Source organism: Calonectris borealis, chromosome 23, assembly GCF_964195595.1.
Source record: "Calonectris borealis chromosome 23, bCalBor7.hap1.2, whole genome shotgun sequence".
In the NCBI taxonomy this organism is placed as follows: Eukaryota; Metazoa; Chordata; class Aves; order Procellariiformes; family Procellariidae; genus Calonectris; species Calonectris borealis.
Genome location: NC_134334.1, coordinates 213,620 through 231,887, shown reverse-complemented (window position 1 = coordinate 231,887; position 18,268 = coordinate 213,620). Strand labels below are relative to the sequence as shown.

General features: G+C 39.2%; 1 protein-coding gene across 1 annotated transcript; it reads right to left on the bottom strand.

Annotated features, from left to right (window-relative positions):
- Positions 1–378: 378 nt before the first annotated feature.
- Positions 379–4,523, bottom strand: UTS2 (urotensin 2). Its single transcript, XM_075172107.1, has 4 exons — positions 4,382–4,523; positions 1,975–2,085; positions 1,307–1,350; positions 379–654 (listed from the first exon to the last, which is right to left on the bottom strand). The coding sequence occupies exons 1-4, from the start codon at positions 4,482–4,484 to the stop codon at positions 538–540; spliced, it is 375 nt and encodes a 124-aa protein (XP_075028208.1). The 5' UTR covers positions 4,485–4,523; the 3' UTR covers positions 379–537.
- Positions 4,524–18,268: the final 13,745 nt, after the last annotated feature.

The following is an 18,268-nucleotide window of genomic DNA, read 5'->3' as shown; positions in this document are numbered from 1 at the left end:
CCAGCAGAAGTGGGAGCAGATTCTTGATCCTGACACATGCTTATTGTTTCTGTGGTGCCTTGGGGATGGCAGGAGGGGACTGGGCACTGTTAAGCTGCAATCCCTCACCAGCTCAGCATCATCGGGGAATGCAGCAATGACCCTTTCTTCCTGGCACCCCAATCTATGTCACCCCAAAGGAGAAAGTCCTCTTGCCTCTGGACTTGGATGCAGTTGAGGTATCACTCTTCTGGGAGGTTTCACGGGACCCTATGGGAATCTTGCATCGCCTGCTGGAGTTCTCATCGTATGGTATATTTATCTCTCTGTCCCATCACTTTCTTCCTGTTGTGCTGAACTCAAAGAAAATACTACACTGCTCACAGCATAATTGCAAAACATCAAGAATTTATTAATTTCCAGGTAGCATAAAGTCTAAAGTTAGGAGCTGTCTTCATGTTTCTTCATTCTCATTTTAAATCAAGCAAATCTATATACATGTTTTCAGACATCTGTATAAATTATGCAACCAAAGTCAGGGAGAGTTTCTTCTCCTGTTTACACGCAATATTTCCAGAAGCACTCAGAAAGATTCCCACGTTTCTTGTACTGTTTCCTGTCCTTGGACAAGAAGCGGCCCAGCAAAGCAATTCGAGGATGATTTCCATAGAAAGTCTGAAGTCAAACAGCATTAGAGAGGTTACTGTTGGATGGTAGATGTTCCCAGTGGGAAAGTATGCTCTTCACTGCCCCAGCTGTTTACCCAGCCCTGTGTTCTGACTGGGGGAAGGAGAGGCAGTTGCCCAGCGTGCCCTCTGATTTAGATGATGCACTAAAACTAGTCCCTGTCTTCTGCCTTTATATTTAATTCAGCAGACAAGTGAACAGGAATGATGTTCTCCATTTACCTAATAGTTCATAACAAATCTGAAAATACTGTGTAGCCTGTGATCTACTGGGGGGAAAAAAATGACATGCAGCTAATACTGGTTAATGTACTAGCCTGGCCTGGTGAAGCTAGAAATTGGCCTTTATTTTAGAAAGCTGTTTTTCTGAGGAAAAAATGTGGGGGGCTTTAGAATGAAATACGCTGGATTACTCGCTCTCTTTTTTCTTTTTTTCTTGTTCTTTTTTTTTTTTCTTTTTTCTTCTCCCCTGCTTATCTAACTGCTAAGTGATTCCATCTTCAAGAACACTGGGGCATACTTTAGTCTATACTGTTTATGAAGTCTGTGGATATTAAATGATGTCTCGGTAACAGTTCCGTGTAGTTTAAAATGTGGAGTCTTATTTTTCTTGTTTCAGTGACAGATGGTCATTTACTTACCTCTTTGATATTTTCCCTTGGGTCGTAGCTGCTGGGGCTAAGACCTGGTGGAGGGGAGACACAATGAAATGTTTTACCATTAGAAATTGTGAACCTACACGAGTCATTCTTGTGTGCCATAATGCTATAGCCAGCAGAATTCTTGAACTGGAATGTTTAGAGGACCAGACAGAAAAACTTTTTGCTGCAGCATGGACAGTTGTTCTTGTAGCACACAGTTCCAGCAGGATCTGGGACTCTGAAGATGCAAGCTATACTGACTTCTTCAGCCAGTATCTGTTATGTCTGTTGCCTCTCAAACCATCTATTGCTATTGATTCTACACTTTCTGCCCGTATTGATGTTTTTTAAGAGACTGTGCTACTTTGTTTTGTCTGCTAGCTCCTTCTAGGCCAATTTTTGCCTTGCCCTGGTTTTGCTATCTGGAGGTTTTGCTATGTGGAGGTTTTGCTAAACTAATTTGGAGACTTTTCCAGCTAGTATTGAGCTGCAAGCATGGCTGCTCAGCAGGTTTCCCCAAGGTCCCAGTTAACTAAGTGACAGTTGTCTGTTGCCCACACAGAATGTTGTATTTCAGTAAATACCCAGGAGTCGGGGCATGATATCTGTGGAAGGTGGACATGCAGACCATGGGCACTGTCCCATAAATTGCTGTGGTAAATCCTCACCTGCTTTGTTGTCTTCAGTCAGTGTGCCCAAGAGCTCTGGCAGAAACTGAAGCAGGGAAGTGCTTCCTAGGCTGCCCAACCGCTCCAGATTTAATCTTGAATCTTCATCAGCTGCAAATGGAAGATGACAGAAAGAGGCATATGGTAAGAGTCTTTTGCTTTGAATCCCTGTTTCAATCTGTCTCAAATGATTTCTGATCAGGTCTGTTGGCCCCACCTGCTGAAGATTATCTTGAAATCATCCATCCTCATTTAATGAATGTAATAGGAGATAGTTGGGGTTTTTTTCCCTTCCAAAGCTTTGAGAAAAGATACCTTCCTGATGTTAATCTCAGATTCTCATTTCTCTGGCAGATCTTTCTTTAAGAAAGTTTTTTGACCAACAGCAGCCCCTCCCATTGCCTGGGAACTCACAACCTAACCCTTCTGGTACCTAGCTGTAGACAACCCAGACTTGTATATAATTTTTTTTTTTTTTTTTGTCCATTTCTTTATCAATTAGTTCCTGTGCTGGAGCTTTTCTATGAATAAAGACAAAACTTCCTGTTCAAGGCCTATTAACCTGCTCAGTTTCCCAACTATTAAATGCAATAAAATGGGGGTAAGGGCAGGAATAAATATAGAAAATCTTAAAACATATTTTGGCAGGTATGCTTCTCAGTGCATTTCAGTCATCTTTCTCATTTAATGTGCATACCAGTACAGATATTACTACTTTTTCTGAAACAATAGATTGCTGGTACCTGATGGAATTAATTTGTATGTGCATAGAGAGTTTAGAATTCTGTAACTAACCTGTGCCCCAAGGCAGGGTGCCAACAGGAGCCCTTAGAGGTGTTATACTTGAGGTAAATAAGACTTTTGTAATCTGAGCAGTAAATTTCATCTTTGCTAATATGTAGCAGACATTCAAAATTGTGGGCAACGAGAGGGTGCTATTATCAAACTCTAGATGACTATCATTTTGCAGTTGCATTTTTAGATGATACTATGGAGTTTTAGTTGCTCGTACCTGCAAGGATGGGTGAGACTGTGTAGCTCCTCAATAGAGAATACATAAGAAAATAAACTGCTGAAAATAATCCCCCAATATTTCAAAAACTTGGACCAAGATCAAGAACTTGAAGATCTTGGACATCTACGTTGTTAGTTTGTTCACTGTACAAAAGGACAATTGCAAAGGACAGTGGGGGTTTCGGTGTAAGACTCTGAATAAGAATACTGTAACTTCTCTGTGCTATGTGGAGACAATTCCTATCTTTAGCCTTGTATTACTTTTTTAATTCAGAGCAGTGTTAGCAGGTAAATTTGCTTTGAGATTTAAAAAAAAAAAACAAAACAACCTTCTTTAATACAGATGTCTATTTCTATCTTACCCAGCCTAGAGACTCTTTATATTAGCAAGGAAGATTTAATAAGCCTAATGGATGTCTTCAAACAAATGCAGTAATTGTTAGAGCCAGCTTGTTCACCCTGTGATGTGATAGATGTTATCCATACTGAGTCATGGTTGCCTGTAAATGCAAGTGGAACAACATAGTGGAAGGCTTGAGAAGATGCTGGCTTAGTGAGTCTGAGATTTTCAAAGCAAACTAGGGACTACTGATACCTATGAACCAGCACAACAGCTGTTGCACCTGCAAAGCAAGTAAGAACAGCTACTTTTTAATAGTTAACTTTATGCGATAACCTTGGGTTTGATTTGCCTGTTCTTTCAGAATTCATTTCAGAAACTCTTCCAGCACAGGTCAGGTCTGATGACAGTAACCTTCCAGACTCTGTTGTGCATTTTTACTGAGCCATTTCAATCTTGACTTACAGTATAATTTCAAACTTTGAGGACAGCTTTTTCAAGGAAAGATTTATTCTTTTGCTGAACTGAATGGAATCTGCATTAGTGCAAACAAATAGCATGGTCAACACATTGCTATTTTTGTAGTGTAAGACAGACTTGCCTGTTCTTGATCTAAGTAGAACTGCATCAATCTTTGCAATCAGTTTCCCCCATTTTAAATACAACTTCAGTTAAACATAGCTCATTTTAAAGTGTAGCAAGAGGAGAGACGGTACAGCCAAATTTCTTTAAATTACCCAATGCCTACTAATGCTGCTTCAAAGACAGACACTGTATATGCCAGCTCGTGTTCGGTGCTAGAAGGCTCAAATACCTTTGTCTCCTGGATCTCAAAGCAGCAGGAAGAAATATTTAGGGCACCCAACCTCCCCATTTTACAAGACTAGCACCCACTGATGATGTCACTTGTGCTGCCGGTGTTCTGAAGACATTCCTGCTTTTTCTACAGCCGACCAGCACAGATAAAGGCCCCTCGGAAAGCATACCTGCTTCTCTTTTCGTTTTACTGCTCCAGCCCCTGCTTTATGACCATTAAAATCAAAAGACTCTTACCTGAGAGTTGATAAGACATCTCACTGGCATTGGTGATGGGGAGAGACAAGAGAGGACAGGAGAAGATGATAATAATGAGACAGCAGAATACCAGCTTATGCATTGTTGCTGTGTTGAATATATTTCGTCTTTGTCTACCCCTGTAACTCAGAACTCCTGTCTGACTGTTGCCTCTGCTCCCAGTTTCACCCGTTATATAGCTGCTCATGACCTCATAAATATCATCATGTTCTCTCCCCCCCTTCAAAAAAAAAAATCCAATGAATTTATTGCCCATTGATTCTAAATGGAAACCACTTTGCATTGATGTAATTTTTCAAGGTAACAGTTCATAGACAATAAATTTACTGTCTTACAGCTTGGTGTACAAAATGGATATTATATCAAACCAAGCACAGTAAAGTTTATAAATCTGGCATTAAAAAAAAAAGTAACTTCCAGTTATAAATCATGAGTTAACAAAAGGGTCAGACGTTGGTTGAAATGACCAGGGCAATAAGACAGCTGATTTATGAGCCTTAGCAGGCTTGACGCAAAGCATCTGATATGAAATGCACTTTTTTTTTCCTTTTGTGAGACGGATGAATGTGTTGTGTTTGTATTTGGGGTTCTTGTGCCAGAGAAAGTAAAAGAGAAGGGGAGTTAAAACATCTAGTTAATTTAAAAAGAGAATGTTAAGGGAGTTCGATTCCCCCCCTGCCCCGTAACATTTCACATCTATTTATTTGAGAAGACCTCATCCAATGTTGCCCTAGAGAATTGCCTTGGCAGAGAAAGTACAGCTTGAGAGACTTGCTTGGTACATATAAACTACTTTGGTTAATATTAAACACAAGTCCCTCACTAGACTGGGAGACCCTTTTCCATTTCACTTATCTTCTCTTTCCCTCAGTTGGAACTAACTACTTAATTCTGTTTATGCTAGCTGGTTTTTTTCCTTCTTTGCCTTTTGTTTTTATTTAATGCTAACACAGTAGTTGCCATATGTAATCTCTTAACTTTAGTCTTTATTTCCTTCCATCTAGCGTATTTTGTCTTCTCTACTTACAATTTCATTTTTCATATCAAAGAGCAAGGACTGACTGGACTGGTCCCTCATCTTTGTTCTCTATGAAGCATCATATCCAACTGTATAGAGCCTTGAAAATAACAAAAATAAGTTTACGACAATTTTCTTTCCTTTAGGTGGTGAGAAGATTATGCCTGTTCAGGTTCATAATAAATTGAGGTTTGGTAATTTTCTTTCCTGCCACTCTAATCAAATGTTTGTGCCTTCAAATGCTTTTCAAAATACTATGAAATCCAACTAATGTTACTAAAGTTCTTTCCCTATGCTGAATTTCGTGATAGTTGTAAGTTGCAAAAGGAGTGAACTTATCCGCTTCCTTTTTCCTTTATTAACATTTCCTGTTGAAGATTAATTTTTATATTATAAATTCTGTGGCTCCTAGGACTAATTTCAAATTAGCTACATCAGTCATATAGAACAGATGTATTTCTGCTGCAGGTCTAATTCAAAGAGAGCATGCTCCACACATGCATGGTTAACAGGTTGTCCAGAAAAGCTGCGGACTCTGTGAATCACAGAATGGTTGAGGTCAGAAGGCACCTCTGGAAAACACCTAGTCTAACCCCCCCCCCCCCGCTCAAAGCAGGGTCAGCCAGAGCAGTTTGTCCAGGAGTGTGTCCAGTCAGGTTTGAATAGCTTCAAGGATGGAATGGGACAAAATTTCAAAACTAAGCTTGACAAGGTCCTGAACATCCCCATATAAATTCAAGTGCTCTGCTTTGAATGCAGAGGTGGGGAGTGGGAGAGGTGAGAGGGGACCTTCAGAGTTCCTTCCAACCTAAACTTTTCTATCATCCTGTGTGTACAGAGAGGTCTAGTATTGACTTACAGAACACATACTGCAGGTGTCTGAACTACAAATCCTGTTTCTCTGGACTTCTCTTTGCTGAAGTGAGTGGATATGACAAAAGAATTTCTCTACAAAATTAACCTAATACAGTTTATATGCCCCTTTCCCTGTGCTTCCCTACAAGAGAAATAAGTAGCTACAGAGGAATTCTCTCTCCTCATCTGAGTCATGCACAACTCTTCATTCCAAAACTGCAGACAGTAATTAGGTTTGATTTGATGCATGACCTCACTGTTGGTGCTGGATGCTCTGTACAAATGCTTCTCCTTCAGTGAACTATCAATGACAATAGCATTATCAATATTCGCTCTGAGCATCCTCCAAGGAAACCTAATGAAGCACTTTTCACAAGCAACTTATGTCCTTTGTCTTCTCTCAAGGAAGACTCAGCCTCTTAGAGCCATCATGAAGTGCGTCATGTGGAAGTTGGGCAACTTGCCCGCAGCTTATTGCTTTACTCAGATTTGAAGTTGTCACTTAGACACTCTTTCCTCTACCAAAATGTCAAAGGCATTTTCCTCAGGGGACAGGAGGAACGTCATCATGCAAAGCAAAGAAACAGCTCATCCTAAACAAAGGTACAAAACCCTGAATACATGGGTGAGGGAAGTAAATGTGAATTGCACTTTGAAAACTTGGAAATTGATTTGCAAGGAACTGTTTTAATTTTTATCAAAACTACTATTTTGTGGGAAAACTTTTTAAAGTTCTTATTTATGCTAATAGACTTTCTTTCAAGTGCTTCAGTTTAAAATAACAGGGCAGCAGTAGCCCAGATAAATTACTGAGCAAACTCTGAATAATAAGTATATGTTACCCTATCATAAAAGATTATCCTTAATTATCAGAAGAAACAACTATTCTTGGTTTAAAATGATGGCTCGTGAAGAATAAGTTGCTAATGAACTCAAGAAGACTTAAAAAAAAAAAAGACACAACAAAACCAACCAAAAACACCCCCAAAATTATCCACCTTCTGAGTAAAATAATAAGGATGAAATCTGATCTATAATGCAGAAGTTTTTTTCCCTGTTTTAAAGTGCTTTATGATAAGTAAGCACGAGTTGTTATTTTAGTCAAGTATCGTGACAGTTTGCAAAAGCAAGAATTTCAGAGAAGATGTGATTTAGCAGTAGCATTTGTATGAGGGATTTTTTCCTAGGATATAACTTTTGGTGTAACTTTTTGGCTTGAATTTAGTCTGCATGAAGAGAGGTGTGCAGTAGAATGTTTTTGTATTGACACTGTAAATTGCAGATGAGCTTATTATATAAATGTCCAGCTCTTCTGGAGAAGAATGTCTTATTCTATATCTTATTCTATGATTCTATGTATACTCTGCATTTTAGAGCGTATTGAAAATAGCCTGTTGGGAGACTCAGCGGAACAAAGGAAAAAAACTAAGCATAACTTGGGCACTTTCTGTTAATTTCCTTTTTTGAAGACGCTTCTTCTGCCCAGTGTGTGCAAACTGTAACGTAGCGTATATGGTGTATGTTCTGTATAACTGAATAGCACTATATGGTGTACTTGGGTACGCACAGTAGTATTTCTATCTATCTTCTGAATTTCTCTCGAAGTTATATAAGAACCTCTGAGAGGTTCTGACCTAGGTTTTCTTGTTCTGTGGTGGGCTGAAAGTGCATAAGTGAGTATGTGTGCTTAGCTGAACACATACCTCTGCGTAAATGAAGATGGCAGGTCCATAGGCCTTTCTGAAGATATTTTATTTTGCTACAAAATTGGCAAGTGGTCTAAAAATTCTCTAGTACAGGATCACAGCTGCCAAAACATTGCTCCTTTGTAGTATAGTTTCCACTAGTTTGGGGGGAAAAAAACCTCTTGATTTTTGGCCCTGCTGGGCTGGCACACTGTAGCCTGGGTATATTCTCCAAGTGAAGCTTGACAAACTGGTCCTTAATTCCCCTGTCCTCTCAGCACTACAGAATTAGCAAACTGAAGCTTCACACTGTTTGACATAAAGGAAAGTAAGTCTGGCATGACTAGAGCTTGGAAATATAGCACATCAATATCTTATGGGAATCAGATTCTGGATAATGCAGCCACAAACAGGGGAGCAGAGACCAGATCTTGAAATAAGGTTTCTTCCACAAAAAAATGTAATGGAACTTACTATGCAATTACAGTTTATTTTTAAAACTGAAATTATGACAGCAGACGGTATAAGGAAAGAGAGGAATGCTTCTGCAGCAAGAATGGAACTTTCTCTTTACCTTTTTCCTGCTCTCCCAAGGTATCCCAAATAATCTGTTCAACACTAATAAGAAATTACCATCTGAACAAAAGCAGAATAAAAACTTCTTTACCTCATTTTTCTGGTGTCAGCTGCACACTGCACAGAAAGGAGTACAAAGCAGCCTTGCTGAAAGGCATAGGCTGTTAGTCAGTGACTGTCCATACTTACACTCTCATTTCATCAGTCCCAGCTATAGAGCAAGCTGGAGATGTGGGCTTATTTTCTTTGGAGGTGCATGTCTGCTTCTGCAACACTGCTGCAGTTGGAACCAGTAAAAGTTTCCAATTTGGGCTGCTTTGTTGCGGAGAATTCTCTTGTGGCATTTTCAAGGCAAAGTACTGGATTTTTAGAGACCTTCCAATAATCCAGAGTAGTCCAAATCAGCTCTGATCCTAGACACAGTGCACCAATCCTTTCCTTCTTGGCGTGGGGAGCATGAAGGGAGAGAACTGTTGAGAAAGAACTGGGATAGGTGAATACATTTTCCTATTTGGTTTTCTGAGTAGGGCTAGATTAACTTTTGGGTGGCTGTATGTTTTAACAGCTAGCCAGTGTGCCTCGACCAGCAACAGATACCTCATTTTTTCAGACTACATTTCAAAGAAAAGGAACCTCCTCTCTCTGCTCATGCTGGCGTGGTTCCTCGGTGGGTTTTGGGGCGCTGGCGATGGGAGTTGCTGCCCCAGAAGCTGGCACCGAGAAACCTCCTGAAAAAGGCTGGGGTGCCCAAGGAGGAGAGGCCGGGCTTGAGCCCACTGTACCAGGCAGCAGGGTATAGACCTAAGACTTATAAACAATAACTAAATCAGTGAAAAGTGACCGTGTGGTGTTGGTTTTGTTTTGTTGGGGCTTTTTCCATTTTTCTCCTCTGAAAAAGGTTTTATTTCTCTTCCCTTCTTGCATACATATACATTTCTCAGCTAAAGAACTCTCTTACCTTTATTTGAAGAATGATTAAATAAGGTCAAGGGACTTTTACTCTGGAGGAAGTATCTGTACAATGTATTCCTTAAACATTGGTTTTTCTTGAGTAGCTTCACTGATGGGAGTCAGCATCACTGCTAGTATTGGAACTGCACCAGAAGCTTGGTCTACTAAAGAGCACCCCAACAATTATGTGGATCAAAGTAAAGCAGACAATTGGGTCAGGACAGTCTTCACTCTTGAATGGTTCTTGCATGAAGAGTGGTATGATCTGCTCTGCTTTCTCATTTACTATGACCATCTTTTTCCTTCTCCTAAGGCTTTTACTGTCTTGGCATTTCTAGAAGCAGTCAAGGCTTTTTCTCATGTTAAGAAGCTTGGAAGGCCTGCCTTTGTTATCTGGTTTAACTCTCGGAAACCACAGCTAAAGCATTTTGTGCAGGATTTTGACCTTCACAGGGCTTTTATGTAGCAGCCCCTTTGTTAGTCCTTTCCTACGCCTTGTTCCATTCCATGTACTAGTTTACCTTTCTTCTCCCTTCCTGCTTGTGCTCTTGTTACATTCCTGGCACTGTTACTCTGCCTGCAGTGCTCAGCCTTGTCTGTCTGTTTGCTATAGGTGGAAGCGTAAGGAGTGGAAAGAATGAAGGAGCTTTTAAAGGGAGGGTTCGGGAAGGTCCTTGCAAAACTCGGTCCGTGTTTCGGCCTCGGCGCAGGACCATGGACAGGGATCGGAGGGTGACACTGGGTGCAGCTGCAGCCTTTCTGGCTGCAGAGGCACAAGATAGTTGCTGGTTGTATTTACGGTGTATGAATTCATGAATATACGGAACAAAGCTTTTTCTATTTTTTTTTTTTTTTTTTTTTATTAATTGTCTTCTAGTTTGGTGAGAAAATTGATATCCTCAGCAAATAGAGCTGTGGAGTTTAGCATTGCTTTCTGTTCCCCTCCATCCTTGAGCACATAAGCTTGCTTGTTCACATCTCTGCCTCCCTGCGGTTCTGGTCTCAAGAAATCCTAACTTCCAGTCAGCCTTGGTCCGTTCCTGTTGGTCCATGTTCCCAGGTTGTCCGATAGCATCTATAGGAATGAACTTAGCAGTGCAGAATAGCTGCCAAATTAAATATCCAGTAATGTTGCTATATTTGTTCTCAGGATGATTAGCTTGGATGATTCCCATCAGCTATGGTCCTTTGTAACTGAAAATATAGTGTATCATGTTGATAGCTTTTTTCTGAAAATGTTTAAATAAGTGGTAGGAACCAAATACGACTTTTTTAATATTTTGTAATCACAACATTATTCAGAAATCAGTTTTAATTTGGATAGGCATTGAAACAGAACCCTTACTCATTGCAGAGCTGAAGAGCGTGAAGGAATAGCCCTATGCTCTGAGGGCAAGATAATAAAAACAACAGGTTGATATATATTGTGACATTGCAGGGCGTTCATATAAAACTGCTAGATCATTTTTTCTACTACTGTCCATCACTATACTATCTCAGCACAGATCATACCACTTTTATTTTATTATGATTTAATTAAATCAATTTTTGCCAGAGCAAAAGCACAGGCTGGAAGCCTTGAGCATGGCATGAAGATGCATATATGGTCTAGGGGATATGTCAGGGAGCAATACTTGCTGAGATAGTTTTGGGGATTGTCTTGCAGAGAAGGAATCAAATTTTGTGCATGCTATGTGTCTATAGCAGTTTTTGCTACAAATGATGGTAACAGCCATGCTTGAATCTTCTGTCAGAGGCAGTGGATTTGCTACAAAACAAAGCTCACAAATGCACAAGCTTATGTTCACTGTGGATGATTAGGTAGCGTGATCCTTTAGAAAAACAGCCAAACACAATGCAGGCTTAACAGTACCCTTCTGTCTGTGTATATTACAGTACAGACATACAGACCTTACTAAACATAATTGAATTATTACCTTTGTTTGTTTTTGTTTATAGTACTATATAATAACCTGCCTTTTTCTGCAACTGTGGATCACGTGTATCTTGTATTCCTGTATATTCACAGTAGTTTTTCTATGCTGGGGTATCTTTTTATCATTGGACTTTTGCATAAGTACTGTTTTTATATAGAATATATGTGTATTTATAGTTTTATCAGCAGCAGATGTTATATTTTTCTTTCTAATACAATAATGCAGTCTTCCTGAGGTTTAATTTAGGTTGTAATAAGAAATTATCAAGCTAAACCTGCTGCAGAGCTAGGTGACTGCTGCATACTATGACATTTTCACTCTTGTTCTGTTCTTAAACTTAGACCATTCATTATTTTTTGTTAAGTAGATTATTAAGGGTTTTACCATACAAATTCTTGTCCTGGAGCCTGCCCACACAGACATCTATACAGCTGAGGATTTAAAGAAATTAACTTCAGCTTTAATATTTCTGTCTCCTAAGGCTTCAAATGCAACTTCTAAAAATATGGTACTACTGATGTCAAAAAGGGAAGCAGCAATACCCTGCTGATTCTTTTCTGAGTAAATTGGATGATGGGGTGGGCAAGCCAAGCTGTTGTCTTGCACTTTTTCTGGCTCAAAGTGAAGAAGTACAGAAATGCTAAAGCAGCAAATTGCAAGAGATGGATGGAGCATAAGCGTTGTCTTCCAGATTTCCCTGCTTGAGACTACTTCATACTCTATTAATTGCATGGTGCTCTGCCTCATTAGTTTCTTGTTACAAACCATTTTATTGGAAACTTATTAAGATTTTGATATCTTTGAAGATGGTGCCCTGTTTCATTATCTAAAAGAGCAAGAGGATAAGGGCTTGCGTCTACAGTGGGGATGGAACAAAGGCAATTTTGTCAGATGTGTTCTTATGCTTTTATTTATTTTTCTGTCCAGATTCTCACATTTGGTGTACACGTGTTCTTCCTGTTTTTACCACAGAGGCTTAGGATCATTTATCACTCTAATATCCACAACTGATATTAGAGGACAAATTTCAGGTAGTTCTGTAGAAGTTCAGTGCGTGGGCAGGAGCCTCTGACTAATTAAAGAAGTATCCTAATAATCATTGGCATTTAACTGTCTTATTTAGTGTAGGCAGTAAATGAATGGCTCACAAAAGCAGACTTTAATTTTTTACATTGCTTTCCAAGTGCATAATCCCTTTAATCCTTCACTACTTGGAGTTTTTTTGTTAATTAAATGGAATCTTTGCAGGCTCGGTGATTCACATTTCAGGATAAATACGTGTACTCAATGGGCATAGGTCTCACTGGGCAACTTGAGGTTTAAAGCAGTTCTTTCAAGGTTATTTTGTAAATGAATGCGTGTTTCTTGGCAGTCATGGAATCTTCCGTTCACTATTTAAGAGATGGATTCCAGTTTATCAAATAACTCCTGCTGCAAGTGTTAACTGATTTCCTCTGTGATGACTGACTGATTTTCTGACTGATCTTGACTAGAGTCGAAAGATGTCCCTGGGAATGGGAGTGATCAACAGGAGTAGGAATTAACAAAGGTGAAGGAAGCAGATATCAGATCTTTGTCTTCTGATTTGGCAAGTTAATGTTTCTTGCTACACTGGAACTAAGTAATGGGAGCAAAATCCTCTTTCCTGCAAGAATTCCCAAGGCAGGTTTACGATATAAGAGAGTTCTGAAAAGCAGTCATTATTTAGCCTGTTACTCTTATTCCTTTGCTACATATGCATTTTTTTATGAGTAAGGCTTGTAACAGACAGGACCAACTGGTTACTTCTGAGCAGAGTCTGCAGAAGAGATATGGAAATCAGAAAAATCCACCTGTGCATGGAAGCGTATGGTTTCCATGCTTGGAAGAGTGGGATTAGGACCTTTATCACAAGGAAAGGATATATATCTGATGTGCTTGTTCTAGCAAAGTCCTGTCTTTTTCTCTTTATGGTCATGCTGCCAGCTGTGTAGCTCCTTTCTTCTAATGTGCCGAAGAACTCTCATATAGCAGGAGGTGAAAGATATGTAAGACCAGGAGAGGAAATGCTGCAGATCTTTGCAAGGAACACCACTCGAACTAGCATTTAGATACCCTTTATATTCCTGCTCTCATTCCATCCATTTCTCCACTAGTCCTTGTGACAATCCTTCCTTAAGCTGGAAAGGGTGGTATTTCTGGCAGTTTGTAACAGCTCAGCTGTATTCTTGGCCTTTTCAGCTGAGGAAGTGGGTTGCTTTACAAAGCTTGGACCATGCATATAGTATCCCATCCCAGCACCCGTGTAGTTTTTCTAAAAATCCTCTACAAGACAAGCAGGAGTTCTGCTTAGAAGAGAAGAATCCATTCTTCTGTGGATGAATGATCCATCTGTGGAAATAAGATAGTACGCGAAGCCTCCAAAGCCGCTGCCTTTACTACTAATGTTTTATTTATATGTTGATCTCTTTCTGTGTCATTAGGAATGACTGAAAGAAGGTACAAAAACAGTTATATAAGGTAGGATAATTAGTACTGCCACAGCACAGTAAATCCTTTTCCTGTTCTGTAATTCCCTGAGGCATATTTAATCACTCTTGAAAAGCATGTAAATGTTACGTGTTACAGCCTCACTGTTCCATGTGAGAAGTATTCTGATCATAGCCTACCCTATTGATGAGTGCAGACATAGTGAGATGCAATGACAAGAGAATACGTTACTGTGGTACCCGCTGGCTTCCTGAGTAGAGTGCCTGTTCGGATTTCTAAATCCTTTAACTCTCAAGTTAAAGAAAAGAACAGCAGCTTCCTTTTCTCTTATTAGAACTCATAAGTTTGAGGGAACCATTAAGCATTTTCTGTGGTTACATCTCTACTTCTATAAGGTAATACACTTATTGAGGTGTACCACAGCAAGTCAGAATGATGCATTATTAAGGGTGGCTGTAACACCGATAATGTAAATCGGGGGGGAGGGGGGGCGACGAAATCTCTTTGGCCTTCTGATGAGATTGTAGCTTGATAAGACAACTGTGGTGCTGAACTGCAATGTTGCAGCTCCTCTGGAGCCAATAATGTTTCTTCCTACCACTCCTTTCATGTACCTGTTCACTGTACTTTCCATTCTAGTTTAAGAAAAATATATTATGCTTTAGATACTTCAGTAAATTCTGCTTCAGGCATGTTTGTACATTTTCTTTAGAATTGTGTTTTACTCTTTCAAAGTTGCTCTAAAGTTTGTATAAAGGCAGACTGAGTAAAAGTAGTGCAATACCTTTTCTTTTTCTTTTGTTTTTTTTGCCTGCTTACAGGCCCACATAGTGTTCTCTTCAGGTTAAATAGTTTATACTTGTTCTAAATGGAAAGTATCAAATATCAACGCTGTCAACATTAGAAGGATTTTTTTTTTTTTAAATAGAAACATTTCTCAAGTCTATAGTGTTGTAGCTGAAGGCAAATTGTCTCTTTCACCACTCCATCCATATTCCTCTTTTTTTCTGGAAGTGTTTGTTCTAAACCTGCTGAAATGCTTGTGTACAGGAGAGAAGTGAGCTAATGTAACCTAAGATTTGGTTTAAAACTGACTTAAATGGATAACTCAGCCATTTTATTTCAGCTTGTTTCAGTTTGGATTATACAAACTGAGAGTAGATTCAACAGGTTTAAGATACACTATGATAAGTCATCCTTAAATTGAAGTAGGTGTCTTTGTATGGGGTTTTGCACTTGGTAAATCAAATAAAACTTGATTTATTTTCTTAATGCAAACAGGTTAGACAAACAGGAGAGATTTTCCCTGATTTCAGCGGGTGTTCAGCTGGTGGTTTTTTTCGTTAAAATATAATCCAATTTGCTTCAGAGTATTGCAGGAATAGTCTACTGCTTTAACTGGCACGCACCCAGGATCTAGAAGGTGAAAGGAAACATAGTAGGTGATATCATAACAAACCCTTGCCAAATTGAGGTTAGAGGGAATTTCCATTTTCTTTGTGGATGGTATTAAAAGTTCTTATTTACAGTGAGGGCAATGACAGTATCGAACAGACTTTTTCGTGCCAGTTCCAGGGATAGGAGGATGCTCAGCCATCTGTTCCTGATGCACAGCTAACACAAAACCTGTGGGATGGAGAACCTCCTTTGACAGACTCCGAAGAAAGCACTGTATCAGGGAAGGCTTGCTCATAGCTGAGAGAGGAACTGAGGTAACACTTGGTGATAGAATTAAGACTTTGTATAATTTTAATAGTGAAACCTGACTTTTTATCACCTGTTTAAAATGCAAGTGGAGTGGTACAACTTGCCTGTTTAATACTATTTCCTATGTGTTAAGTCTCTTCACAGTGGACCATCTCCTATGGAGGTTTTTGCATGATCAGTGTTAGTATCAGAATGACTGTTAGTGAAGACTGTGCTTCTATCCTACAAAGGATCTTATAGAAAGACTGAAAATAAGAAATCATACTCTGCTTTTAAAAAATGATACGATGTTTATATGTTTGAGAGGAGCTATTACGGTTTCAGAGTCTCTATCATCCAGAAGTATCAGCACAGAAACGCACAAGCATGCCTGTAGAAGAGAGGGAGGTGAGAGACAGAAAACCTTTTGCTATGAATCTTTTGCTTTCCTGAGCCACACAACTCTTGCAAGAAATTATGAAGCCAAGACATGTGACAAACACGGTTTTAATTACTGATGTGAGTAACTGTGCCACGAAATGGTGCTGGTTCTAGAAGCAATAAAAAAGCAGCAGGCTCCCCTGCTTAAACTTATCTTTAAAGAGGATTTGTCTCCTTTTTCCATGCCTTCAGAGCTCTGCCTGACGTCATCTGGGCCTCTGCACACAGTCTGGCTAAGAGGACACTTTCTGACTTCCAAGAAAAACAAATGGAAATGCAAAAAGCTTGCATCTGGCCTGTTACCTCATCCTCGGCCACCTGGACTGCTTGAGAGTCTTCATGGTATTCCCTGTTCCTTTTTGCTTGCTACATAATAAATTTAAAAGACTGTTGAGAAAAGAGACATTCACAGAAAGCAGACAGCACTTAGAGCTCAAAGAGTTAGAAGGATTGATCTGCATTATTTCTACATGAACTGGTGAGTTTCTTCACTTATTAAAGAATCTGTATGTTCAATAAAAGCTCCCTGTGAAGCCAAGATGCACATGTTCTACCAATTATTTGTCATCACCAAAAAATATTTATTTTCCACAGCCCTGGTTCTGAATTACGGACTGTCAGGCTTTACTCCTTCCTTCTGCCTTAATTACCAGTAATCAAAGGTACATAGTGCAGTTTCTTCCCCTTCACTCTTGCTGGATGAAGGATTTTACAGTGCTCAACAGGCATGCAGGAAGGCTGTCATCCTCTGTGTTAAGAAACAGACTAATTCAGCTACAAATTCTATTCAGGAAAGCTAGTAGAAGCTTAATTCTGACAACGTTTCTTTTAATCTAGTCATTGATGATCCCTAAATCTTGCTGTGCAACATTTTTACAAAAGCTTGAGAGAACAAAACATTAAAAAAAAAGCATGTGGCATCCTGAATGATTTAGATCAGATGCCTACACCATTTCTGCTTCTGTGACTTGTATAATAGCCGCTTGTCAACTACTGATCTGCACATTATCTAGCTTTGACTGAAGTTTTATTAGCTGCTGTGGATTTTTTCAGAAGACAAAAGAATAATTTTAAAAGGAAAAAAAGGAAGGTACAAATATGTGGCTTTTTTGCAGATGCAAACTTCTGAACAAACTTAATTGATGAGTCTGCCCATTGCATTTCCATAACATACTGCCAGAAGTGGTTTTACAGCTGTGTCTGCTACATGCATAATGGAAAGGAGGATTTAAGCAAGTCCTTTAGTACTTTTAAATAAAAATATCTATTTATGTGGGGTCTAGAATGGGAACAAGCTTCTAATACATTTGTTCTATGTGATCACAGTGAAGGCAAATTACACAACACAGTGAATTTATATTCAAGGAAGTGCATGATTCTATGGCTATAACTTGAGCTCTTTACAGAAAGCCACAATTCACAGAACTTGAGTATTGTATAAATCTGAAAACTGCTAAACACTCCAACTATCTTAGTATTTGCAGTGCTGCTTTTGTTATGAACAGTTCTGTTCTGGCGCTTAGCAGCAAAACATATTAATTCACCTGTATTTATTTTCAGTTCTATGATGACCACATAAAATACAGCACTGCTGCCAAGGCATTCTGGTAGCAAGCAAGCACTGCAGTCTGTAGTGTAAAGTGTCCCGGTCTTCCCTTTGCATTTGTACCACAATTTATTTCACTTCTGAAAATAAGGTATCTTTCAGTCTTTGCTTTCAGGGCTTCTTTGTTCTTATTTATAAACATATCTGCTTTGTAGACATAACTGAAGTATTTCACAGAAGTACAAACTTAGTCAATCTCTTACTCTGCTTCTGTGGCCAGGTGATGTGCATTGTTATGAAATGCAGGCATATCTGCATATGTTTGACAACAGATTCTTGTGCAACAAAACCTGTTTTATCATTAATTCAGGCTTCTGCGCTCTCAGATGACAGAAGTCACAGGTAGAATTATCCACGTAATCCTTTGGTTGAAAGGAAGATTGCTCCTGACATTTTATTCAGAATGTATTTTCTTTCTGTGAATGACTACTACTTGAAACAGTCCAGAAAGCCAATTTTGGTGTAAATGTGTCCCTTATTCTCAGAAATCAATTTGCACTTATTTAGGATTTTTTTTTCCTCCACAGGCTTTGTTTTGATTCATGGGAATTTTATGCCACTCCTGAGGCTTCAGTATAAAACAGCAAAATCAAACTGTCTGGAAAAAGTGTTGTAATGAGCACCTCATTGATCAGTAAGTAG